The 26076-nt window shown below is 37.4% G+C and overlaps 1 protein-coding gene across 7 annotated transcripts in view; it reads left to right on the top strand.

Annotated features, from left to right (window-relative positions):
- ELP2 (elongator acetyltransferase complex subunit 2) overlaps positions 1-26076 on the top strand; it is an 87020-nt gene that overhangs the window by 49605 nt on the left and 11339 nt on the right. For 5 of the 7 annotated variants that reach the window (XM_062569701.1, XM_062569699.1, XM_062569698.1 and 2 more), the window contains 9 exons: positions 3437-3501; positions 8860-8926; positions 9833-9967; positions 10891-10986; positions 12906-13006; positions 15033-15164; positions 15680-15829; positions 22851-23039; positions 25049-25118. In XM_062569701.1, the coding sequence (XP_062425685.1) occupies positions 3437-3501; positions 8860-8926; positions 9833-9967; positions 10891-10986; positions 12906-13006; positions 15033-15164; positions 15680-15829; positions 22851-23039; positions 25049-25118 (1005 nt within the window). The remainder of the gene's footprint in view (positions 1-3436; positions 3502-8859; positions 8927-9832; positions 9968-10890; positions 10987-12905; positions 13007-15032; positions 15165-15679; positions 15830-22850; positions 23040-25048; positions 25119-26076) is intronic. The other 2 variants (XM_062569702.1, XM_062569697.1) reach the window with 2 other exon arrangements.

The following is a 26076-nucleotide window of genomic DNA, read 5'->3' as shown; positions in this document are numbered from 1 at the left end:
TCATTCTAAGCTACTGCTTATAATTAAAGATTTCAGTTGACCATGTTCTTAGCAGTTGGAATAATCACTGATTATGCTGTTTTCAAAACAATGCTCAAATGGAGTTCTTTAGTTGTACTGTAAGATAGAGGGCATAATGGAGCTGTAAGCAAATGGGATAGAATGAGTCTGTTACTTTCACACACTCACTTGTGGTACTGCTGTTTGTTCCTGTCATTTGAATTGAATGGCAAGATGCAGGAAAAAGTTTATATGCTTGCATCAAAATTTGCAGACTGAAGAGCAGCACTGACCAACTGTTCAGTCCTAAATAAATATCAAAAAGGTGAATTGATGAACAAGTTCAACCTGACTGTTCAGTATGGTTTATATAGTTTTCTATTAATGCATATGTTCAGACCTTTTCCATAGTCAAGCTGCTTTTGTAGCCTGCCACAGACATTTTTCTGTTACAGACATCTAGAAACTTTTTTTCAAACTAAATGTTATCCTTTAATAAACCGTACAAGGCAGAAGCATATGTTCAGTTTGGTTTGTTTTTAAATATCATTAGAGCCCTGCATCTTGATGGAGGAGTATTGGGCTCCCAAGAGGAGAAAGTACAAAGGTTTCTTTGCACATGTTCACTTCAGAATTCCACAGTGGTATGTGCTTTGAGTGTATACCTCCAATACAGTTGCATAGAAGCTTACTTTATTCTTTGACTTGTAATGCTTTCTTCTCTCGTAAGAACTATATCAGTGGAACAAAATGCATTTTTCTGTTTGGAAATGGTAACATCTGCTTCCAGAGCATGTCTGATACCAAAAGCGATGTTATTTACCAGTAAATAACTTTAAACCTCTTTTCTCTATTTTTACTCTAAATACACTAGTAAGTGGTTGTTGAGATGAAGTTAAAAGGCTAGAGGGTAAATTAAAATCTTACCGTCTCCAGTTCAAATTTTTATTTGAAGTGAATTACTTATACTGCTAGTACAAAAATAAGTATAAAATTCACACTGTGAAGCAGTAGATTATTTCTTCATTTGTGATACTTTACAGATAAGAAAGTCTCACTTAAGTTGAAGCAGTGCTCTAGAGTATTAAACATTGAAATCATATTGTTGGTGAAGGAGAAGTGATTATTCATTCATTTTGCAGATCAAAAAAAATCTGAAACCTAAGTTAGTACATTAATTCTTAAAACTAGATGCTTCCAAAACTGCGTTGCATAGAAGGCTTGAATTTCTTTAGACAGTGGAATAACGAATGCTTTGCTTTGCTGAGAATCCCTCCTCACTCCAAGAATCCTCAAAACCTAGTGTTGCTTAAACTTGTATTTAAAGCAGTTAATCCTTTGTTACAGTCACTTTCCCCTGCTAACTTAAATTATTTATCCAAAATAACACAATGCTTATAACCTGAAAAAGAGTTCTTTAACTGGATTTCTTTTCAAATGGGAAATTACTTATTTAGGTTTTCTAAGGGAAAACTAACAAATCTTTTTTTAAAAAAAAAATACACCATACACTTATATTTTGAATGCTAATTCCAGTGTGAATGATCTGTGCTGCTAAGATTGTCAAGAAACAGTTTAGGTTTCAAACCATAAATACATCTTCTAGAAGTCCATAGGGAAGCTTTTAATAGGGCATGATCATATTCTGTGTTTTCCCTTAAACATAATGTAGTTGACCATGACATGACAACCTAACTAGCTGACAACAGTGTTGTTGAACTGCTTTTGTTCAGGTGAACAATTCTAAATCTAAATGCAGCAGCTGAAAATTGTTATTAAAAATCTTGTTGCTGATCATTTTGTCAGAAACATTCATCTCTAATGGCAGTTTGAATGATTAAAGGACCTCAGGGGAAAAGATCTGTAGTAACTTTTCTCTGAAATCTCTCTGAAATCTTTTTATGAAGGCTATGCTGACAACTGTATTAAAGTTTAAAGAAGCTTCTCTGAGGAAAATCTGCAGTTCTGAAGTCAGAACTAATCAGAAGTAGTCAAAAATGCAGAACTAATTTTCTGAAAGTTGTAAGCTTCCCACTGATCTAGAAGCATTTACAGTAACTTCTAATTTCTCCAAGCAAAGAAATTTAAAGCTCATGTTGTAAATTGATTCACATGTAATTGGTGTGTTAACTTCCAGAATACACTGAAATTCATGATGCCCAGTATTTTAACTTTTTCATAGCTTTGACTGTCCCTCAGAATCTTCCTTTTTTTTTTTTTTTTAAAGTTGAGGACTGTTTTTATGAAGAAATCAAAGATGGAAAGCCACAAAGTGCTCAAAAAACCTGAACAATGTTTTGCAGCTGCAGTATAACTTTAGCATCATACTGACTCCCTCTTAATTAAGTAGTTCCTTTACAGTTGTTTTCTGAGTCTTGAAGAGAAAGCTTCCTGATGCTTTTTTTTTCTTCCTCTGCAATGTTTGCTGCAACTCTGCTTCTAAAATGAGGAAAATAGGATTTCCTATTTTGCAGATCTTCATCAGCTTTCTTGTCAAATCCTGTGATTCTTGCTACCTCATGGTTAATTGTGGTTGGCCTGTGACAAATAAGATTTGTGTCATCAGAACTGAGTAGCAACAGGTGAAAAAGAAAGCAAACTTGAAAAAGCTTTGTAGATGATATTGTCTCCATTAGGAGTGGTCCACAGTTTCCAGCTCATGTTTCTGTTCCTATTCAGGACTCTTATCTTGATCAAATCCAAATATAATCATTTAGAGTATTTATGCAAAAATGATATGAAAGTCCATTTTTGCTAGTAATATACTGCTTGAGAAGTCACAATAGAACTTCTTGTTTTTTTTCCTTCAGCTGTCAGTGACTAGTTTGATTCAATGAACTTGGGTCTTTTGCTTACTTCCTAAATAAATTGTAGAAGTAAGATGCTATTTTAATATTTGAGTAGGCATACAACACTGTTAACTGCTCTCTTTTCCTTGTATGTGATAGGTCATAGTCTGTCTTCCTTTTTATTTGCTGTATTGTACTCCCTCCATATATCTATTTCACTTGATTAAGGACTTGATTCATATTAGTTTTGAGTTATTTTGTTTTACTACTTGCTTCTTTCATATTTAGAGCAAGTTAAATGTTGATATCCGTGAAATAATCCGTGAAATAAATGTAAATAAACAGAAGTTTCTAATGCTGAATTTTCAGGAGGTGTGTGGACTGTAAGAAAACTTCCTATTAGCATCCTAAATATTTGTAGATTATATTACAAACATGGCAAAATAACTCTTATTTTGAGTCTTGCATTCTTGAATTGCGCATTTATTTTGCACAATATTAGATGTCTGCCTTAGTATCATGCCACCCTTTAAGTATTCTGTATCTTTTATTTTTGTATTACTATGTTTGTCTTATTTCTATAATCCTTAATGTCACAGAATATTAGATTTTTGTAACTGTAGCAATGAAGATTTTTTCCTTTCCAGTACCAATATTGGCTTGTGGTGGTGACGACTGCAAAATAAGTTTGTTTGTACACCAGGATGGTCAGGTAATCATAGCTTTTGAACTTTGCACTGTTCTGAACAAGAGACTTTTGCTTCATTTTTTTTCATGTGTGCTGCTGCTGATATTTTGAGGTTTTTTAGTAACTGTTACCATTCTGTAGGTAGCCATCACTTGTAACTGCTCTTGTTCAAATGCTCTATTCTTTTCCTAGGTAATTATGTATGGAATGCTAAAGTTGGGATCAGTGTGTAAAAGTTGTTACATTTTTTTTTTCTTGTGAAGATAGCTTGTCTTTCTATTCTCACTGACATGAAATAACGATGCCTTTCTTTCTTTAATGCGTATCTATTCATTAAGTGCTTCAAATAGAAACGATGATATTTTCAGTCTGTAAGTTCTCAATAAAATCAAGATTTTTTTTTATACATTATTTGGAAGTTGACAATGTTTAGTTTTTCATATGGTTAAATGTTCCTTTGGAGCACTGCAAAGAAATTCTGTCCTCTTCTGAATCTTCTGTTCAGAAGCTTTATTAGATTCTAAAAGGAATTATTGAATAATTGTCAGCCAAAACATGTGAAAAGTGTCCTTTCCACCCCCCCCCTTGCTGTCAGTCCCTTTAAGAAAACTAAAACAAACAAACAAGTAAAAAACCTTCAACCAACCATTGAAACTCACTGAAACTGATGTGTATAGGGAACTTACTTTCTGAATCTCTTCATCCCCTTCTCTTTTCATCCCTTAAAGGCAGAATAACAGATACTCCTTTCTACTTTTGGGGAAAAACAAAAGGCTCTTATAGATTATTTTGCGTGTTCAGGCTGTTATATATAACAGAATTTTTTTTCAAAAAAATAAAATAAATACTTCACCCTTTATCTGCTATGTTCAATGATGTCTTGGCCACTAAGCAGGAAAGAAGGGTCACTTTCTTAGCTTTTTGTAGCGCATAAATTGAATTGGTTTAGTGACGTCTTCCGAGAATGAGAGTGCCACTCGTGAGCCTTATTGAGCTCATGAGCTAAAGGAAGACTTTTGTCTCAAGGATTGCACAGGTCACCTACCTTATTTAAAATACAGAACTTATTTTCTTGTATTGCTCAGATTAAGAAGTTAACACATGGCTTTGACTACCAAGGTGTTCAGAGATATATAACTTACTTTGGCAGTTGTTGGCCAGCTTTTTGAATATGCCAACATGCTTAGCCAGTCTTAAACACAAATGATTCATCCCTCCACAGATGGATGAAGGAAGGTAACTGGAATAAATAAGCTCCATATTCTACAGCAAGTTTTGTACTGCTGTCTTTTTGGAGGGAGGAGACTTTGCTAATAGAAGAGGTGAGGATTTTTTTCTTCTCCAGTTTTTTTCACACTGTCAATTTTAGGAAGTGTTCTCACCAGCTATTTAGCAGGCGGAGGATTTGGAGTCCTTTCATAGTTTTGTGGGGATTTTTTAATACAAAGCTTTTTTTGTTTTTAATATTGTGTGTGTGTGTGTGTGTGTGTGGATTGTTTCTCTACTGGCTGTATCATATGGTGGAATTTCTGCTTGATATCTATCTTGATTTTCCAGACCATTGCTGTTAATTAATTAAACTCTACAGACATCAAAAGGAAGAGCCCAAATTTGATTATGTATAGAAAATGCCCTGTAGAGTGTATGGCAGCTATTAACAAAATGAAAATATCCTGTAAGCCTTCTAACATAAATTCCTTCCTAGCTACTGAGGGGAGGTTCTCTTCTTTATTCAGGTTCTTTCAGATCTGCTGACACCTTTTGTGGCTTCTGTAGTTCTATTTTCGGAGGTATTTGATGGAAGTATTAGTATTATCCTGTCATTTTTCATTTGAATTTGTTTATAGAAGAGTGATTAACCTGAAGTTCAGCATCCTTCCCTGACTGGTAAGGATCTCTAGCTCCCTCTAGTTGATTGTGACTCTTGGGAATCTCTTCCTATAGTTAATGTCCTAAAAACAATCATATGAACTCAAAATGCAGAGTAAAGGTTCATAAAGAAATATTCAAAGGAAACGCAAAAGGCGTTGTTATACTCTGAGGAAAGATGGGACATCAGGTTCTTTTCATTAGCTGGCTCAGCCTGCTTATTGGATAAACTCATGAATTTTATGGTTGAAATATATGTATTCATAAAAGCTGTTTGGTTTTGAAATTGAGTGGACAGACTTCAAATCCTTCAAATCTACCCAGAGATCCCTTAAAGCATTAGCAGTAGAGAGAAAACAATCTCTTTGCTTTTCTGAATTACTGAAAGAGGATATTGATTTATAATGATGCCTGGGGAAGAATCTTTCAAAAACTATTATATCTCTTCTAGCTTGAGATATTAAAGGCCTATGAAGGGAGATCAGAGATAAGCAGAATATCAAAAAAGATCTTAAAACAAAAGAGCTCTGTGTTGAACATGATTTGTGTGACGATTTTAGTGTGTGTGATTGAGTGTACCTCCTCTGGATAATCTGGTGAAATTTCAGCAAAATTGGAAATTGGAGTCAGAAACTTAAAGGTAATTCAGACTCCTCCTAATTCGGTGAAGATTATCAACAGATAGAGGAGGGAGATCCCCTCTAGTGTCCAACAGCGAAGAAAATTAAAAGACTTGGACTTCTGTTACTTTTTGTGATAGTTGCCAGTTTGCCAATCGATACTGCCAGCCTGGTCCCGAAGGACACGTACTCAGAGAACATGTAGATAGAGTTAGTTGTGGTGAGTGTGCTGGACATGCCTTCAGAAAACCAGGCTTCATTAGTTCTGCTTCCTCTGTAACACCTTTATTCTTTGCTTAAAAGATAATATACAAGAATGTTGCTAAACAAATGTTAAGAAATTAATTAAAAGAGGCAGGGGAAAGGCCTCTTTTGTAGGTGGTGAAACCATGAGTTTTTGTTAAATACAACTACTAGATACTACTGACTAAGTACTACTGTAACATCTAACATCCTCATGTATTCAGTAAGGACCAAGGGAAAAACTGAAATAGAGGAGGGGATGGCTGAGAATATAGAAGCAAAATCTATAAAATGAGGAGGGTTCTAGAGGAAAATACTTATAAATAGAATCTAGGCAATACTAAAAACTTGTCTAACCATTTGTGTCTGTAAGAAGCTTTAAATTGATGGAAGTTTAAAACAGAATACATCCGAGGAAACTAAATGTGCGATATTTAGAGGGAGAGAGATTAAGGAAAAGAGCAACAACAATATGAAAACCCTAAAAGGTAAAGGGCTGTAACAGTGACACTACTGCTTTCTCAGTTTTGGTGGACAAATTTTTTTTTAAACCATCTTTTGAAAATTTTGAGTGAATGCTTGTACTTTAACACAATAGACAACTGCATGCTTGACCTAGTATTAAGTAATGCATAAAAGCCTATTCAGGAAGTGACTTAGAACCCCTAGGGGGAATTAGTATCCTCAAAGTACTCAAAGAGAAAAGAAATACCTACTTTCCTTAATTTTCCTCTTTGAGAGAAGGTGCAGCTAGTTTTTTTTTTTTTTAAAAAAAATTTCAAATTAAATGTAGGAATGAGAATTATTAGATGTGTGTTAGATCCTGCTAAAGTGGCGTTTGGGGAGATAAGCACACTGTTTATCATAAAAGGGATCATAGAAGACAAGAAGGTTAGCACAAATTCAGCCTCAATTTAATTTTTCAGTTGGGAATAAAATTGCAAACCACCCATAGTGAATGTAAAATGCAGGGCATAAAATATATCAAATTGATATAAATGAATGAATAAATGCATATTCCAAGCTACTGTTGGAGATGTGAATAGTTAGAAATTTAACGATTTTATATCTTTTTAATATGTTATAGGAAGCAAGAAGTCTTAAAGAGTCCTTTAGTTCATTGTTTGAACTTGCTTCTTTGGCAGTTCCTGCTCTTATATATGCAAAATCAGTTGGCTATGTAAAATAAAAATCTCTTCTGGAATCCCGTATCCAAGAGTGCCAGTGAGTGCAGAAGTCACTAGCCAAATAAAACTTATATGGCTGTGAAAACATAGATTCTTAATCAAGACCAAAACTTTCTGATCTGAAAAATTCTGTTAAACCATTCTGGTCATACATCTGGTCAACCATAGATGGTTCTGTAACATCAGAACTGCAAATGTGAAACAGGGAAAAGCAGAGGAACATTGCTTGATGGGAGAAGATGATCTTGGGGATTACTTGGGAAGGTGTAGAACAAAGAAAGAAGTATAAATTTTTGAATGTGTTTAGTTAGCTGTAAAACTGGGTGAATCACTTACTGACGAGATTCCCGTGAGTTGAAGACAGAAGTTTTGAGAACGCCTTTCTTGTTGCTGTGGGTTTTGTTCTCTCTTACTATGTTGCTTTGCTTTGCGTACAGATAGGGGAAGAGAACTACGTTCTGGTGTTGTGCCGATGGCAAGGTCTACCATTTAGTCTTAGCTCTTAATAGGCCTAGGTAAGGGATTTAGCAGAAGATAATACAAGAAATAATGTGACAGCTATTCATGTATATTAACACTAACATTCTAACTCTAATGATTATTTCAGGCATTTTATGCCAACAAGTGTTTACTCAAACTAAAGCAGAAGTTAGGAGATAGAAAATGACATGAGAGTACAGCTTTCTACGGACAAAGGAAAATAGAAATGTTTAAAGTGCCAAGTAAGCAATAAACATGTCTACCTTACTTGAATTAAAATAGAATGGCAAGATAGTATATTTTTATTCATAAAATTTGTAATTATTGAAAGTTCTTAAAAGGAAATATTAACCATGATTGCATTCGTGTGTTCCTGAGCCTGTGTTCATAGAGATTTTCATCTGCAGATAAAATTATTGATGTGTATCTTTCTTACAAAAGTTTTAGTCTTTAAACTTAGGAAATGTAGAAAAGATAGCTACCTACGTAAGTAATATCTATTAATAGTATTGTATTACAAATTGATAATTGAAAATATTTAGAAGACTTTATTCTTTTTATACCTGATCTTACTTGTATTCATTTTTACATAATCTGCAGTTGCATCCACTTCACATCTCTGTAATACATACATTTACCATGTCATGCCTATATTACATTATTTTTTGAGTACCACTGAAAGCCTGATTAACTTAAAATTTTCAAGTCTTTTCAGAGTGAGCGCTTTTAATTCTCATGCTTTCCCAATCTCGTATGGGAAGTGCCATAATGTGACACACCTTTACACCAATGGTGACAATGCCAGAAAGGCCTATTTAACATCTATTAGTAAATTATAATCTTAATTCACATCTTACATTTCCTGTTCTAGATAATAGGAGCTGTAAATACAGAATACTTGCAACTCCAAAGCTAATTGTGCAAGGCCATATGTGTATAGTAATTAAGTGTATTTCTGTGATGTAACAGGAGTTTTTGTTCAGTTTCAGAAAACACTAATACTCCCTGGCCATGAAGATTGGATAAGAAGCATTGAGTGGGCAGTCTGTGGTCAGTATGAAAGATGAATAAAGTGGAATAATGGTTTTATGATAATACTGTTTTATTCCTCCAATTGATTTTTTTTGACGTACTATAGCTTTTAAGCAGTTTTGGCTGTGGATCTTTTTTCTGAGATCGTGATATGAAGTCTATGGTAATTCCAAACTAAGACAAGCTGATTATTAAAAATAAAGGTGAAACTTTGTGTCCTACTAAAAATATAAGAATTATTGAACCTATATGGCAATTAATTTTTAGTTACAGGAATTATGACTACAGTAAGACTGATACAAAACACATATTTTGTGTTTGCCTGCCTCAGGTGTGTTCACTTGGCTGGTACGTAGATGAAAACAAACAAGATTTTTAGAAACTTGTCCTTGTGCTTATATCTGCAGTTGAGTGAGAAAGAGCTGACTCCTTTTTTGAAGGAAGTGGGAAATAGAGGGGAATAATCTTTTCCCTGTCCTTTTTTTATAGGAATAGTTTAACAGATGTTAGCTAATCAAATATTTCTTGTAATGGCAAAAAGAAAATAAAATTAGAGGGAGCAACCATCCTGATGAATGAAAGGGAGTAAAGGAGTTCTTAAAAAGTATTAAGTAGCTCATTGTGGGTGTCAGAGCCATAAATAATAGGGAAGCAAATGTATGGTATTTACCATAAGGCAGCGTCATGCCTTAAGAGCAGGGAAGTGTCCATAGCCGGTATGTTCTAAATTAGTTAAGAGTTTGAAATGGGGGAATGAGTTGATGTTGAAATAAAAACAGCAATGTTTATGATGCTGTATATGATGTGGAAAATCAGGATAATGCTGTAGTGAGTGTTTAGAAAGATAGTAAGTTAATCATGGCAGTGATTCCAATGAAAAATATGTGAAAGTATGGCTCTTTATTTTTTTTTAAATCTAAATAGATGAAGATCTCTTCTTAGCAAGCTGTGCTCAGGATTGTTTGATAAGAATTTGGAAAGTGTGTACAAAATCGAAGCAATTTCCAGAAACTGAAGATGATTCCATAAGACTGAAAGGGAATGTTTTTACTGCTAAAAGTAGGTAACAGCTGTAAAATACTCTTGTACAGATTCTTTCTGGTGTATGTGTTAGTGTTTTGACGGCAAGGTGCTTACCATCTAGCTTGTTTTATTTTTCTTGTATTAGAAGAAGCTAAGACCAACTTGACTGCCTTATTTTTATACATTCATTAAAAAATTTAGTGGATTTAAAGCAGTGGCTATGTGAAGTTAAAGGTGTGCTATGAAAAACAGTAAAGCAGAGTAGTATCTTCATGTGTTTTTATATGTATTCCAACTGTGAGTACACTGTTCTGAGATATGTTTATCTGTGGGAGGTAAGCTGTTAAACAGTTCTGTTTCAGTTTAACATACCTTTAATTTTTGTTTCAAATTCAGTGCAGTAAGAAGTACTAGTATTACTTAACCCTTAAAAAGATGAGAGAATGGATGAGTGTGTAGGCTTACTGAGTCATTATTTAACATACTGCTTAGGCACTGTAACATTAAAGGCTTGGAAAGCTGACATGAGGTGAGTTATTTGGCAATGTAGATAACAGAACATTATATACTTTTTTTGTATGTGTAAAAAGTGCTCATGCTGCTTACTGCAAATCCAGATTCGTTGTTTGAAGTATCTTAATGCTTGTTTTTACAGTCATTTGGAGGCAAAAGTATGCTTAAGAGTGGGTAGAGGCAATTTGAGCATTTATTTCAAAATTACTTGAGAGTTCTCCAGGAATTCTCTAGTACTACTCTGAGGCAATAGGATGACATGTTGCTGTCAATATGGTATGCAAGGCCAGCATCCAAGTAGGTTTTCAAAGAGCTGTTCAGTTTTAATGGGCTATTGGTGGATGATGAAAGAAGCTGATTGTATCTCTAAAGATATCAGAAATGATCTGGTCTTTTTTCATATCTGGCTTTTAGAAACAATTGTTCTTCTCTCCAATTTGTGGTAGATACTGTTAAAACATATGCAGTTACCTTGGAGTCTGTGTTGGCTGGTCATGAAAACTGGGTGTATGCAGTTCACTGGCAACCTTCATTTTTCAAAGGTAAAAAAGATGCCAAACAACAGTTGTATTAGGAGTTGTATACATTGAGTACAGTCTTTACATCATATATGCATTGTTCACTTGTCACTGAGGACTATGAAAATGTTAGAATTCTGCAAATTGTTTTCTAAGTAAACTGATGTTTTGGCTGCATGTGCCACAATAGCCCATCTTGCTAACAGAGAATCTCTCTGTGGTTGTGTGTTGCGTGATACTGTGTCTTTGTCATGTTTTCTTTTATGAATGAAATACAGTAACTGAGCCATACTAACTTTATAATCAATGTGTTTATGGAATAAAATTCAAATTTGTTCAGTATGTATTAATAGTGCTAGTATTTTGTCTTTGTAAATTTACTTGAAATGTCTATTTCTTGGAAGGTAAGTATTAACTCAAAAGCACTCTTGTTTTTCTTGAACTAGAAAGGAGCAAATAGTAACATTCAGAAGTTTCGTCTTCATTCTTGGATGTATTAATACAGTGTGCCAGAGATTACTTAATTATTGGTTTTGGCTAGCTAACATGTAGTTTTAAAACATTAACTTAGACTTTTATTGGAAATTTTTTACAGATTCTTTTATTCTGCATCTTGCTGTAGTCTTCATAAATCTAGTCTTCTTAAATCCTTAAATTCTGACAGCACTGTTTGCAGTACTGATTTGTTTGTGCATGTCTGCCCAAGTCCTAAAGGAATGAGATTCTTGATTTGACATGCTTGTAGTATCAGAAGGCAATACAAATACGTATCTGATGTATTTGTATTGACAAAGGGTTACTGGTGTCAGGTGACTTTGTCAGTACAAAGCACAGCTTTACTAGTGTATGTGTAGTATTTAAGCAGTATAGTGCAGTAAGAATGGCAAAATATCTGTAAAGAAAGGTATGGACTTGCTTGAGAAATGTTGGCTTAATTATCTGTTCTCTTACTTTCTATTTAAAAGCACCAACAAAAGATTTTTCCTTTTAAAGCAAGGGTTAGACAAAATAAAAGCATGCAAGTCCTACACTGTAACCCAAAAAGCCCTGTCCTGTTAGACCATGAAGTTTCTAGGTGTCTCTTATCATGGTTCTACATACATGCATTTATGCAGCTGCTTCTGTTCTATAGCCTGTCCAAACTTGAGTTCCCAAAATAGTTGTTGCTCTTCAGTAGAGGCAAACTGATCAGAGAGGTGTACTCAGAGCATTGCTTGCTGCTTCTCAATGAAGATAGGAGATCGTGTGCTAGTGTAAGATAATTGCCTCAGGAGACGCATACCAGTGTTTCCATTCTCCAAGGAAAGTTTCTCAGCAGTTCTTCATGGAATTTCCTGCTTTGCTGATGAACCAGCTCCCTCTTCCTGTTCTAGCAGTGTTGGGCTATTGCCTGGAACACTGCAGTGGACTTCAGAGAGCAGTACTTTCTAGCATCTTGCAGTACGTACAGCAGTGTCTGTTGAAGTCCATTATCAAATCTGACATTTAATTTGAAGAACAGTGAATATTGGCATAGAGATTATTTTATTTTAAAATGGTAACCTTATGGTAAATATTCAATACAGAGATCTTAATCAAGGAAGCAAATGAAAACTGCTGTGCAAGTCTCTGTGTGAAGCTCTAGCTTTTCCTCCAAATTTAAATTTTTTTTTCAGTATCAATTTGGAGAGAATTAAATAGTAGAATGTGATTGTCTTTATGTGTATGTTTTATATTTTCTTTGGTAAATTATGATTGAAAAATATGATACCTTCTAATAAATGCCTTGTAAAAACACAGCACTTATTTAATCTGGCACTTAACTGCTGCAGTTTAAATCTCTAGTAGTGAACAATTCTTTTTTTTTTTGGGGGGGGGAGGGTACGTTTGGATTTCAGTATAACTAAATTCTTTTAGAAAGCATTCTTATAGGTTGTAGGGTAATCTTCTCCCTTGTGCTGTAGATGGCAGTATGCAACAACCAATGAGACTACTGTCTGCATCAATGGACAAAACTGTGATCCTCTGGGCACCTGATGAGGAATCTGGAGTCTGGACAGAACAGGCAAGTGTCAGTCTTTCTCATAATACATAGTATTTTGATACTTTTTTTCCAGCATCATGTATGTACTGGAATGAATACTTCATCAAATGCTGGGAGAGAGGCAAAAATATTTTCCAGCAAAAAATTTCATTTTGACGTTGTGTTGCAAGTAGAACTATAGTTGTCAAAAAGATGACGTTGTAATGCAGTATAATTTTTATTACTTTTTAACTTGCTTATTACCATATTGAGGGGTTGCTGATAAGATTTGTGCTCAAATGTCATTCATAGACAAGCAAGTCAGGTGCCACATAGTAACACACTGTGCATTCCAGTAAGAAGAGGAAGAAAACACCCTAAATTGGTTTCTTATTAGGGGAACATGTACTCAAACAGTTATGACAGAGCAGCTGACACACAATGCAGAGCCTTGTTTTATTCATAGTAACTTCTTTGAGGCTATATCATTAGATCTTTCTCCCATTTGTGCCAAATAGTCACATTTCACTATATTTAGAATAGTGTTACACTATAGATCGTCCTAAACAAATAAGTAGTGCAGTCACATTTATCTAATGCTTTTTAGTGGATTTGCTTTTCCACATTCTGCAGAAATTTTATGTTAGGTTATGCCAGTCATTGTTTATGATTTTTTCCTATCACAAAAAAAAAAAAATCAAATCATCCTTTCAGGAAAAGAGAAATAGAGTAGTTCATTATTTTTTTCCCCTTGTTCTGCTGAAAAGTTGTCAGGCCTTTCTACTAGAATTGGGAATCATTTCCTTAAGGTCAGTACATTGTTAGAGATGCCACTTGCTGTACCCAGACAGTTGGTACCCAACAACCTAGTTGAGATTAATTTTATAAGCCTCTAAAATCAGTTGTGCTGTAAGACTTGTTGCAGGTTTGTAACATCCTTTTACAGTCCTTTTGTATTGATTAGATCTCAACAAACAGTTCAGATCAGACACGTTAACTGCAATAATTTTTTTCCTTTTGAGGAAGGAGACTGATGCTGGAAGACTGCAGGAGAAGAAAGGGGAATAATACATTCTATAATCTGTCCTTCATTTTCTTTTTAAATCAATATTGGGAGGAAGTAGGCAAGGAGGATGTCCCATTCTCTGCTCTCTTCCATTTCAATGTGATGAACAGGGAAACTTCACAGTATCATTTCATTGCTCAGAGGTGGGACTAGAATTCTGCTTCTAACATGGCAAATAATACTCCAGATGTGGATGAGACTTATTTGGAAATGGTGATAACTAGCTGGACATATGCAGAAAGGCAGTGTGAACTAGTTAAGGTACAGATTAAATTCATTGTGAACTTAAAAGCATTTGTACAAAACTGGGAGAATTGTTGTAATTTAATGTGAAAGAAATCATGTTCTAAACCTTGAAAGTGCAACTTTAACAATCTTTTAATATAATCAAAAGCTTAGAAAAGCATTAAAGAAACTATGTGGGGATGGCGAGGTGTATGTGCACACGGACACATACGTACATGCAGACGTGCTCAAGTGAGGCACAAAGGCTAAAATATGTATCAGAAGGTGTCTGGAAAATGCAGAGCCATATGAACCATGGGGTTCATAGAGAAGGAGGGAAGAGGAAATAGGATAGTGAGTCTTGTAAGCTTAAAGTGAGTCTTGCAGCCAATGTGTTCAACAGCAATAGGTAGCAACAGATAATGAGAAACTGTTGCATCAAAACAGGCTGGACTGATGTGTAGATGAGTTGAGTTCTGATCTCCTCTACTGTTGGTGCTTTCTCACTCCTGGTTGATTGAGGAAGATCCCTTTCTGAAATGTTTATGAAAGGAGACCCTATTAAAGGGGCATGTGGCTTTAATTCAGGTGTTCATTTATTTTTCATTTATTTTGGTGCTTAACTTTGCAGTTACGATATTCCTCAAACATTTTTGGTATATTACAAACTCTTGTCTATAGGTGAACTTTCATTTTATGACATTATGATAAGTTTATAAGAATGCAAGGGCATTTTAATGCCCTTGAAGCGAAATCTACTTCTGGTCATTAACTCAGGTGCGGATAGGTGAAGTAGGTGGCAACACACTTGGATTTTTTGACTGCCAATTCAGCCCAGATGGTTCAATGATTGTTGCACATGCTTTTCATGGAGCGCTACACCTTTGGAAACAGGCTACAGTTGATAAGGTAAGGGGTTATTTTTATTTGTACTTAAGAAATATTACACTTATCTGTCACTAGAGATAAGTTGTAAAGGTCATAGCAAATATCAAGTATAGCATGTCAGTTTAAAATAAATGGTAGAAATGGACCTTCTCTGAATGTAATATTCTGCTGGAGTCTCACTCCTGCCTAGAAGGGAGGCTGGAATCTCCCAGACTCTAAAGCCTGTTGGCTTTATGGTTCCCACAGTCAGCGGAGTAGACCGGAATCCCTTGTGGTTGTGCTTTGTTCAGAAATGGCAGATGAAACAATAACACAAATTTCTTGGTTTGAGCAATAAATCAACTTCTAGAAGTACTTGTGTCCATTTAGCCACTGTGGCTTCTAATAATCTGCTGTTTTCAAATGCCTTTTGTTTGTTTGTTTGTTTGTTTGTTTTCCTAATAAGGACTTTGTCACTTCTATTTTGGTTAGAACACACCAGTCACTCAATTGAAGACTTCATTCTTCTTTGGTGATTTTTTTTTTAATTTTTGTAGAAAGAATGGACTCCAGAGGTGGTGATTTCAGGACATTTTAACAGTGTAGAAGATGTAAAGTGGGATCCAGAAGGAGAATTTATTATAAGTGTTGGTTCTGATCAAACTACTAGACTCTTCGCTCCCTGGAAAACAAAACACAAAACAGAGGTACGTTTAAAGACTTTTGCGAGCTTGGTAAGAAAAGCTTTACCTGTTTGTGTTTGGAAAAAAATATCTGAATATTACTCATATCTCATATCTCATACCTGTGATCTGTTCAGAATTGTATACATAAATATTTGGTTTGGTCATTCAATATTTGCTGTTTTCACATGCAGAATACTATGAGCAGAGTTTTAGCAATCATGTGGCATGACTGTTTAAGCTTATATTCACCTCTGGATTACTCAGTTAGTATTCTCTCAGGCTCTTAAAAACCAAACACTGCAGTAATTCAGAAAGAACACATGGCTGGTTTTAATAACCACCTATTCTCCTTGTTCAATGATTTCTTAAGCACTACTGTAGGTAATCACAAAGATATTCTTCTTTCACAGAAAGAATCGGTAAGGTTAGAAGGGACCTCTGGAGATCATCTAGTCCAACCTCCCTGCTCAAGAATGGTCACCTAGAGCATGGTAGGCAGGGTTGCATCAAGGCAGGCTTTGAATATCTCCAGAGAAGGAGACTCCACAACCTCTCTGGGCAACCTGTTCCAGTACTCTGTTGCTTTCATATGAAGGAAGTTCTTCCTCTCATTCAGGTGGAACTTCCTGTGGTTCAGTTTTTACATGTTTCCTCTTGTCCTGTTGCATGGGACAACTGAAAAGAGTTTAGCCCCATCCCCTTGACACCCTCCCTTCAGGTACTTGTACTGATTGATAAGATTCCCCCCTCAGTCTTCTCTTCCCCAGGCTGAAGAGGCCCAGCTCTCACAGCCGTTCGTCATAGGGCAGATACTCCAGTCCTTTGATCATCTTCATAGCCCTACACTGGACTCTCCCCAGTAACTCCATGTCTCTCTTGTACTGGGCAGCCCAGAACTGGACACAGTCCTCCAGATGAGGCCTCACCAGGGCTGAGGAGAGGGGCAGGATCACCTCCCTTGACCTGCTGGCAACACTCTTCCTAATGCGCCCAGGATACCATTGGCCTTCCTGGACACAAGGGCACATTGCTGGCTCATAATCAATTTGTCATCCACCAGCATTCCCAGGTCCTCTGCAGAGCTGCTTTCCAGCAGGTCAGCCCCCAGCCTGTACTGGCACATGGGGTTATTTCTCCCTAAGTGCAGGACTCTGCACTTGCCCTTGTTGAACCTCATGAGGTTCCTCTCCACCCAGCTCTCCAGCCTGTCCAGGTCTCTCTGAATGGCAGTACAACCCTCAGGTGTATCAGCCACTCCTCCCAGCTTGGTATCATCAGCAAACTTGCTGAGGAGGCACTCTGTCCCTTCATCCAGGTCACTGATGAAAAAGGTGAACAGGATAGGATCCAGTACTGAGCCCTGGGGGACTCCACTAGCCACAGGTCTCCAGCTAGACTCTGCGCCACTAATGACAATCCTCTGAGCTCTGCCTTTCAGCCAGTTCTCAAGCCATCTCACAGTCCACTCGTCTAACCCACACTCCCTGAGGTCTAACCCACCCCTCATCTACCTAGTCAGTCACTCCATCATAGAAGGCTATCAGATTGGTTAAGCAGGATTTCCCTTTGGCAAATGAACGCTGACTCCTCCTGATCAGCTTCTTTTCCTCTATATGCCTGGAGATGACATCCAGAATGAGCTGTTCCATCACCTTTCCAGGGATGGAGCTGAGGCTGACTGGCTTATCGTTGCCTGGGTTGTCCTCCTTGCCCCTTTTGAAGGCTGGAGTGACCTTGGCTTTCTTCCAGTCCTCAGGCACCTCTCCCGTTCTCCAGGACCTTTCAAAGATGATGGAGAGCAGCCTGGCAACAACATCCGCCAGCTCCCTCAGTACCCATGGCTGCGTCCCATCCAGGCCCACGGATTTGTGGATGTCAGGCTTGCCCAGAAGATCTCTAATCCTCTCCTCCTCAACCAAAGGAAAGTCGTCCTTTCTCCAGACTTTCTCCCTTGTCTCCTTGGCTCTGGGATTCCTGAGGACTGCCCTTAGCAGTAAAGACTGAAGCAAAGGAGGCATTCAGTAATTCTGCCTTCTCTGTAGTGGGCCCACATTTTCTCCAGTCCTCCTCTTGCTACTGATGTATTTGAAGAAGCCCTTCCTGTTGTCCTTAACATCCCTTGCCAGACTCAATTCCAAATGGGCCATAGCCTTCCTCATTGCATCTCTACACACTCTGACAGCATTCCTATAATTCTGCCAAGTAGCCTGTCCCCTCTTCCACATTCTGTGTACTTGCCTCTTCTGTTGGAGTTTTGCCAAGAGCTCCTTGCTCATCCATGCAGGTCTCCTGCCCCCTCTGCTGAACTCTTTCTCCTTGGGATGCACCGCTCATGAGCTTGGAGGAAGTGATGCTTGAATACTAGCCAGCTCTCTTGCACCCCTCTTCCTTCTACAGCCTTAACCCATGGGAATCCTCCAGGTAGGTTTCTGAAGAGGCCAAAGTCCACTCTCCTGAAGTCCAGGGTTGCAGTCCTGCTTATTGCCTTGCTTCCTCCACACAGGATCCTGAACTCCACCATCTCAAGGTCATTGCGGCCAAGGCTGCCCCAAACCTTCGTATCTCCAACAAGTCCTCCTTTGTTGGTTAGGACAAGTTCCAGCAGGACACCCTTCCTCATAGGCTCCTCCACCGTTTGTGACAAGAAGTTATCATCAATGCACTGCAGGAGCCTTCTGGACTGTTTGTGCCTAGCTGTGTTGTTCTTCCAGCAGATATCAGGGTGGTTGAAGTCCCCCATGGGAACAGGGCCTGTTTGGCATTGGTGTACCAGCTTTTCAGAAAGGTGGTCGTGCCTGCAGGTTTCCCGGTAAGGGTGTAAGGGGGTCCCTCATAGCCATGTCCCAAATGCACATCCCCAGCTGCATGCACATGGCTGGAAGCCCCACAACTTGAGCTGTGTTTTAGTGACTACCTTCTCTCTATAACTCTCCCCTTCCCCTATCCTACCTAATTTAGAAGCCATCTTTACCAGGCTGGCCAACCTGTTTGCAGAGACATGCATGCCCCTCTTAGTGAAGGGGATCGCATCTCTCCCCACCAGTTGCTGATGTTCAAACAATGTCTCATGATCATAGAAACCAAAATGCTGTTGCCAACACCAGTGGCACAGCCAGTTGTTAGTTTGGATGATTTGTCTATCCTCCTCCCATCAGCAGGACCAAGGAGAAGATCAACTGGGCTCCCAGACCCTTGACCACCATGCCCAGAGCTCTGAAGTCCTGTTTGATTGTTTCCAGTTTGCTCTCCATATCGTTAGCACCCACATGAAAGAGCAGCAGAGGGTTAGTAGTCTGATGTGCAGACAAGCCTTGGCAGCCTTTCAGTGACATTTCATGTCTGCACCCCTGGCAGGCAGCAAACCTCTCTAGACAAGATGTCAGGTCAGGAGATAGGTGCCTCTGTCCCCCACAGCATGGAGTCACCCACAGCACTTCCAAGTGTTTATGCATGGCACAGGGTCTGCCAGCCTAGTTGCTTCCCTTGAAGTCAGGTCCAGGTCCTCCTCATCCTGGAGGGCACTAAATTAGTTGTTCAACTGTGAGTACAAGTCTACAGGAGGATTAAGGGCCTTACTACTTCTTGTACAAGAAGCAACTAGTTTCCAGCTTTCTTCTCCAGTGCTGTGCTGTACAATTTCACTCTGCACAGAGCCTTCCAGCAACTCCCCTGCTGCAGGGGATTGGGACTCCTGAAGCAGTACGGTCTCCAGAAATGCCCTATCTCCTGCTCACTTTGTCGGATGCTTTGCAGTCTGCTGACTTCATCCTGCAACTCCTTGACTTGACACAAATCATCAACAGCAGCACACCTCTTGCAGGAGAGCTGACTCTCAGTCCAGGCCTACTGGAGAGGCCCCAAGCATTCCCTGCAGCCTGAGACCTGTAGGGCTGCATCTGCTGTAAGAGGATTTGGCTGGATCGAAGCTTCCGACACAGTTGATTTAGCAATTCCAACAGCTACAGGTGAATGTGCTTTGTGGCGAGTCATAACCATGTTTGTGAAAGTGGGCACTACTAAGACCGTTAGCAGAGTCACCCTCTAGTTCTCTTGTTCCACAGGGGTCAGCAGACCACAATGTCCAACAAGGACTCCAAAAGTTCTAGGCAGAGCCGAGGCAGTGCTGCACAAACTGCTGTGTCTGTTCGCTGCCTCTGTTAGCTGTGCTCTCTGTTTTCTTTCCACATGCCTGATTAAAGCAGAGTTTCACTGTCTTTTTGTACTATTTTGGTTATGAATGTGACTGTATTAACATAACTGCATCGGTGCACTAGACCTTACTTGTGCATGCAGCTTTTCAGGAACAGGTATTCCCGAAACAATTTCATGTGTTCCAGAACAAAACTTTTAGTCTCACTAAGTTTTGATGTGGGAGACCCTGTTCAGGAATGTGAAAGGTTCAATTCCCAGTTGTTCATGCATTTTACTAATCAATGGATACACTTTTTTTTTTTCTGGCAGAAAAGTAGTCATGTTCCATTCAGGAAGTAGCAGAAACTAAACTGATTGGAGTTACGTGAGGCACTGCCAAACTGTGCTATTAGTTGGGGGAGATAAAGGGTGGCTGTTATAAATCTCTCAGCAAAGCTTCTGTACTGTAAGCTAGCACAAGGTGTCTCATGTTTCTGGGCGCGTGAATCTGGCATCAGTTTCTGGATTTCCTTCTTCCAGGCCACATTGAGGTGGTGGCAATCCCAGCTCAAGTGCTGAGTTTCACATTGTGTTGTAGGAAGGGCATCTCCAATTTCCTTCCCTGCCTCTTTCCCTAATCTCCAATCTGGTTGGTGCAATAGCTCTGTGGAAAAGATAGTATGTTGTATATAACATATGGAGACTAAATTCAGGACAAAGCTATTATGTAGCAGTGCCCCAAACAGATATCAATACCAGGTAACCTACTGAAGTACCAGTTTTCGTTATATAGTATAGTTTACTATATTTTTTGCTTATTTTCCTAAGGAACTGAGGTTTATGTGATCTATTTATACAACTTTCCTACTACGTCTAGAACTTTTTAATAATTAGTTGATTTAACAGTGTCATGGCATTTTTCATATCAAAGTTTGATGTGAACTGAGCTGTTGGACTTCCCTTTTCCATTTTGACAAAGAGTAGTCGTTTGGCCATGCATAAAATCCAAGAAGTATCAAAACGTGCTTTTGCTTTCCTTCCAGTGTGGGAGAAAGCTGTAATATCCTGTAGATGGGATGAGGTGAAGTGTTTAGGTGGAGCTGGATGATTTAGAGGGGTGTGTTCCTGCATGTTCAGAGTTTGTGCCTCAGATGATTAGTTCTGCTCTAAATGAACTTAGATAACATAAGCTTTTAAAATACCTTACTTTCTTTACCCTACTGAGATTAGCATTACAATGGATGACACCTGATGTTTGTCTTAATGAGATACAAAGGACAATTCAGATGTTTATGAAGAGCTAGTAATACAGTAACTTGCTCAGTTTTTTATCTTTAAAAAGAGCATGAAGAATTAAATGCAAATAATTATCCTTCTTAAAATCCCGGTTCTGATATTATGCTAGGTATACATATCAGAAATATGGGGTAACAACTGGCTTCAATCTGTCACACAAACTTGCATGCTGACTTTTCTGGAAGAAGCTCATCACACAACTTACGCAACTCTACCTCTTTCTGCTTTTTTTGTTGTTGTTGTTGTTTGTATGTTGCTGTTATGCTATAAAGTGTACAAAGACACATGCAATAAGTGTAAGAAGAGTTTATTGCTTTTTTGTGTTCTTTTCTATTGGAAAAAAATCAAGCACTTGTGAAAACATGAGATTTCATAGTGTCTCTCAAATATCCCATTCACGTTCTATGCAAAATGTTGATATACAACATTAATAAAATTTATTAGCGTGGTATTGGCTAGTAGTAGTGAAGATAATGCCTTTCCTTATGTTTGTATAATACCTACTACAACATAAATTCCAACCTAACTGCAACTTTCTAGGCTATCTAATACTGAAGTAATCTGAACAAGATTCTGCTAGCCATTAAGTCGAAAATGCACACCATGTTTTTTTCTAACAAAGGCATCGTGGATGAGTAGTAACAAATCGTAGAATCATAGAATCAGTAAGGTTGGAAGGGACCTCTGGAGATCATCTAGTCCAACCTCCCTGCTCAGCAGGGTCACCTAGAGCATGTTAGACAGGGTTGCAGTTCATAAAAATAAACTTTTCATAAAAGGATGCTTCTGGAAAGCAAGCTTTCCTGAAGAAGCCATTTTGTTCATGTGTAGAACAAAGTAGATTTTTAGAAAAGCAATTTAAATAACCTCATATATTTTTTGCAAGTACTCTTTGCTTAGTATGTTCATAAAGCAAACTTGTCTATTAAATGTTTGGTCAATTGTTAGTTATGATTTTCATGTGTTAATACTTGAAGTGTGAATATGAATATTTCAGGAACTAGAAAAAAGGTAATATTTGAAAGAAAACACTTCTAAAGGCATCAGGTTTTTCAAATGGTTTTCCTGTAGGATTCTGTATTATTACTATCAGTTTTTGCAAAGTTTCTGTAGAATGGTTCTGCTAAGATCACTCATGTAAAGAGTGGGGAAAGAGGGGAAGCACGAATCTGTAAAATTACTGACAACAGTGCTTTCATACTTGAAAGACAATTGGAAAATGGAGGTAATTATTACTACCCTCTTAAGTTTTCCAGAGCTACTGTTTTGAAAGCATACAATCTTCCTTTTCCTTGAGTAGCTTGTGTCCTGTTTCTTACTTTCTAACATGAAGAAACCCTAGTGAGTAAAAATTTGCCCATGTAGCAAAAGTAAGCACATACCTTAACCTGTGTCCCTGCCTAGATTATCTTTAATAATAACATTAATTGTTTAGTGAAAGAGGGGGATTAAACTGATACATGTGAGTATACATCAGTTTTATGAACATCAGTAGAAGGTTGCTATTAACTTTATGTTCATGCAGTCAGCAAGTAAAGTATGACTTTTTTTTTTTTGTTTCGTTTCTCAAAATCTTGCTGCCTCTCTAGTTAAGAATTGTGCTTTGTTTTTTTAGGTAACCTGGCATGAAATTGCAAGGCCTCAAGTACATGGGTATGATATACGTTGTCTGGCAATGATTGGCCGGTTTCAGTTTGTATCTGGAGCAGATGAAAAAGTGCTTAGAGTCTTTCGTGCTCCCAAGAATTTTGTAGAAAATTTCAGCAGTATCACTGGTATTCCAGTGAGGATGTTACACTATCATGTAAGTTTCAAAAAAATGCTAAATGAAGACAGTCCTCTTCCACATCAATAAAATTTATACTTTAGAGAACTTCAGATTGCATTAAATTCTATGAAAATTCTTTAATACTTCTGAAACCTTCACTTCATTTTTTTTTTCCCTGCTATTAGCTTCCACGTGTCTTGTTTCGTGTGTATTTTTATGGTGTTGTCATATAAAACAGGTTGTATTTGAAATAAAACAAAACCTGGTCTCTGAGATTGCGAAGCATCTTGGTAAGTTGTAAGAAATCAGCTGCCATACACAGTCAGTGATTTGAAAGCAAACAAAGCCTGGGAATGAGCTTCTCCTTAGTTTTAGGATTGTGATAGTCTTGCCTATATGTAATTATTGTTGTGTAGTTATGTTATTTTTAATTATATGGTTTGAAATAACAAAGCTTTTAGCACTGTTAATTTTTGTGTATAAATATTTATAAGCATGTACTTTGCTCATGCTTTGTTTCCTGTTGGCAATATAAATTTCCTTGTAAGGCCTTTATGTCCCGGTTCTTAGAGCTATAGCTACTGTAGATAAGTATGCTTTCCTACTCTGTGAAAAAATAAGACTGCGGAAGTACTATTCTTTGTTTGCTTCGCATTCACTTCAGAGTCTAATTCAGCTTTTCTCTCTTTTTTTTATAGAGCAGTCTTTCAGGATAGTTACCTGGGCACAGTGCCTTGCATATTCTTTGCTTTTCTGGCTCAAAAGCAATGTTTTCTGTGCAGTTTCTCAGACAAGGATTAGCTGTTTCACTTCATTTAACAATTGAAGAGCTATTCATTTTTGATAGCAAGAAGATGTATTTATTACTATTTATTGCTTCAATTTCATGACTCTTCGTAAGCATTTGCATTAATGGCACTGTGCAAATAACATGCTTTTATAATGCTGGCAGATATCATTATATTTTTTATTTTAAAAAAGTAGTTTTTTTTTAGCTCTCCAGAACTATTTTTTTGTTCTGTAAGCCAAAGTATTTTACAGTGGCTTTGTTTGAAAAGGAAGGCTTTACAAGCACTAATGATACAGCTACTGTTAAATAGTTTTGTTGAAATTATCGGATGTAAATGCTTTTTTTTTCCATTTTAAGTATGTAAACTTTTCTATAATTTATCTCAAACATCTTTCTCAAAAACGTATTTTAAATCAAAAAGACTATTTTATATTCCAGAAGGACTGAATAGGATTATATTCAGTTCAGATGCATAGACTTGTATTATACAGTGGCTCATAACAAATAGATGTTTTTGTTTTAGAGGTCTTAAACTGATATGTGTGTGTCATGCATTTTGTCATGAAATTATGAGCATTTAAATAACAGACAATTTTAAGCTGTCATCTAAATTATTAATCCAGTTCAGTAATGCAGTTTTTGAACTTTTCGGGTACTCTGAGGATGAGATGTTACAGCTATTAGATCTAACCTTTTCCATCTCTGCACAACCAGCCCCCCTTCTAATTTTTTGTCTTTTCCGTAGTCCCTTTGTGGAAATAGTTTGTAGATCTTTCCTCTGTGCTGCTCCAAACATATCCCTGTTATGTACTGGATTGTCTTTGGAAGAGTGGGCACAGACTCTCACTTTCTCTCCCCTTTTCAAAATGCATCCTTCTTATTTCACCTCAGAGCAGACTATTTGCCAGTTGTGCTAAAACTGCAGTGCACTTAAGTAATCATCAGAATAAAAAAAAACAATTGTGGTGGAAAGCCTGTTTGTAGGAATGAGGATACATGCTTTACAGTAAAGAAACTACTCTTAATTTGAAGAATTGAGGCCTTAAAAAGGCTTTTTCTGGAAGAGTATGGTTGATGTGTTTTCTCTGGGGTATGTTCTGGACGTGTCAGGAGATTTCCAGAGTGCTCCTTCCCTCCCTTTTTTTCTACCAAAGTCCTTCTCTATAATGGAGATTCCATGAATTATGCCATTTGTAGTCTAGTTCTACACAACAATTCATACCTAACTGCTTTTTATTTTTATTTTTTAATCCAGCAATCATCTGACCTTCCAGAAGGTGCAACTGTGCCAGCTTTGGGTTTGTCCAATAAAGCTGTCTTTGAAGGTATGGGTGGTAAGAAATAGTGGTGATGATGCTTCATCTGGGAACTTTTTAAAATAGTTGTTTTACCATAAGTCTTTTTGTTAGGTCTGTCATTGTACACTTGACCACAAGTTTATAATCTAGAAACCAAATTGTGCGAAGTGTTTATTGTCTGATTGCACCTAAATATGACATTAAAAAGAAAAAATTGAAAGCACAAATGATCTGCTGGTACTGGCAAAATCAGAACAGTTCTGCTGCTAAGATATCCAGTATCTTCAAGTTACAGTCCTAATATGTTGGAACACCTTCAGTGTTTCCTCATGCTTGAATCACATCATTTTCTCCACCTCTTTCTGAGTATCTGTACTTGCTAGTGGTGGATATGCTGAAGCATTTCTGCTTTTCTGTATCTATGGATGACCGACTTAGCTTTCAGCTAGTGTAAATTCAGAGGGTTTAGTAGCTTTTTAAAAAATTCTGTAGTATTTATATATATACTGTATGTGTTTGTGTGGTGATACTATTTCATTTTTTTTGATCAGTTACGTTGCTAGATTGCCCTCCTATTAGGGAGAGCCTAGAGTATTTGTTGGAATTGAAATACCAGACCCAACAAGTTGTCTTTAATGGGTATCTTCATTTTACACATACAACACAGAGGATTTTTTGGCTTTCACTGAAATTATCTGGATCTCTTAAGTAACCTGTCATTTGATCGGTTTGTAACTGGCTCTTGCATCATTGGCAGGTCAACACTGTAAACTGTTGGCTACTTGTTCCTGTTCCTTCCTATAGCTTTTGATGAAGGCAGACTTGGTGTGCAATTAGCGTATTACCTTTGGGGAGGACAAACTGTGCTCAATCCAATTCTGTTTACTCAGAGAGGAAAGTTGTTCTCGCTTCAAGCCCCAAAATGTTGGTTTCTTGACTGAATTTTGGCAGTTCCTTCTGTCTCCCCATATCTCTCCAAAATGTG

Source organism: Rhea pennata, chromosome 2 (genome assembly GCF_028389875.1).
Source record: "Rhea pennata isolate bPtePen1 chromosome 2, bPtePen1.pri, whole genome shotgun sequence".
Lineage (NCBI taxonomy): Eukaryota > Metazoa > Chordata > Aves > Rheiformes > Rheidae > Rhea > Rhea pennata.
The sequence above is the reverse complement of the archived record's forward strand: the minus strand, read 5'-3'. Positions and strand labels throughout refer to the sequence as shown.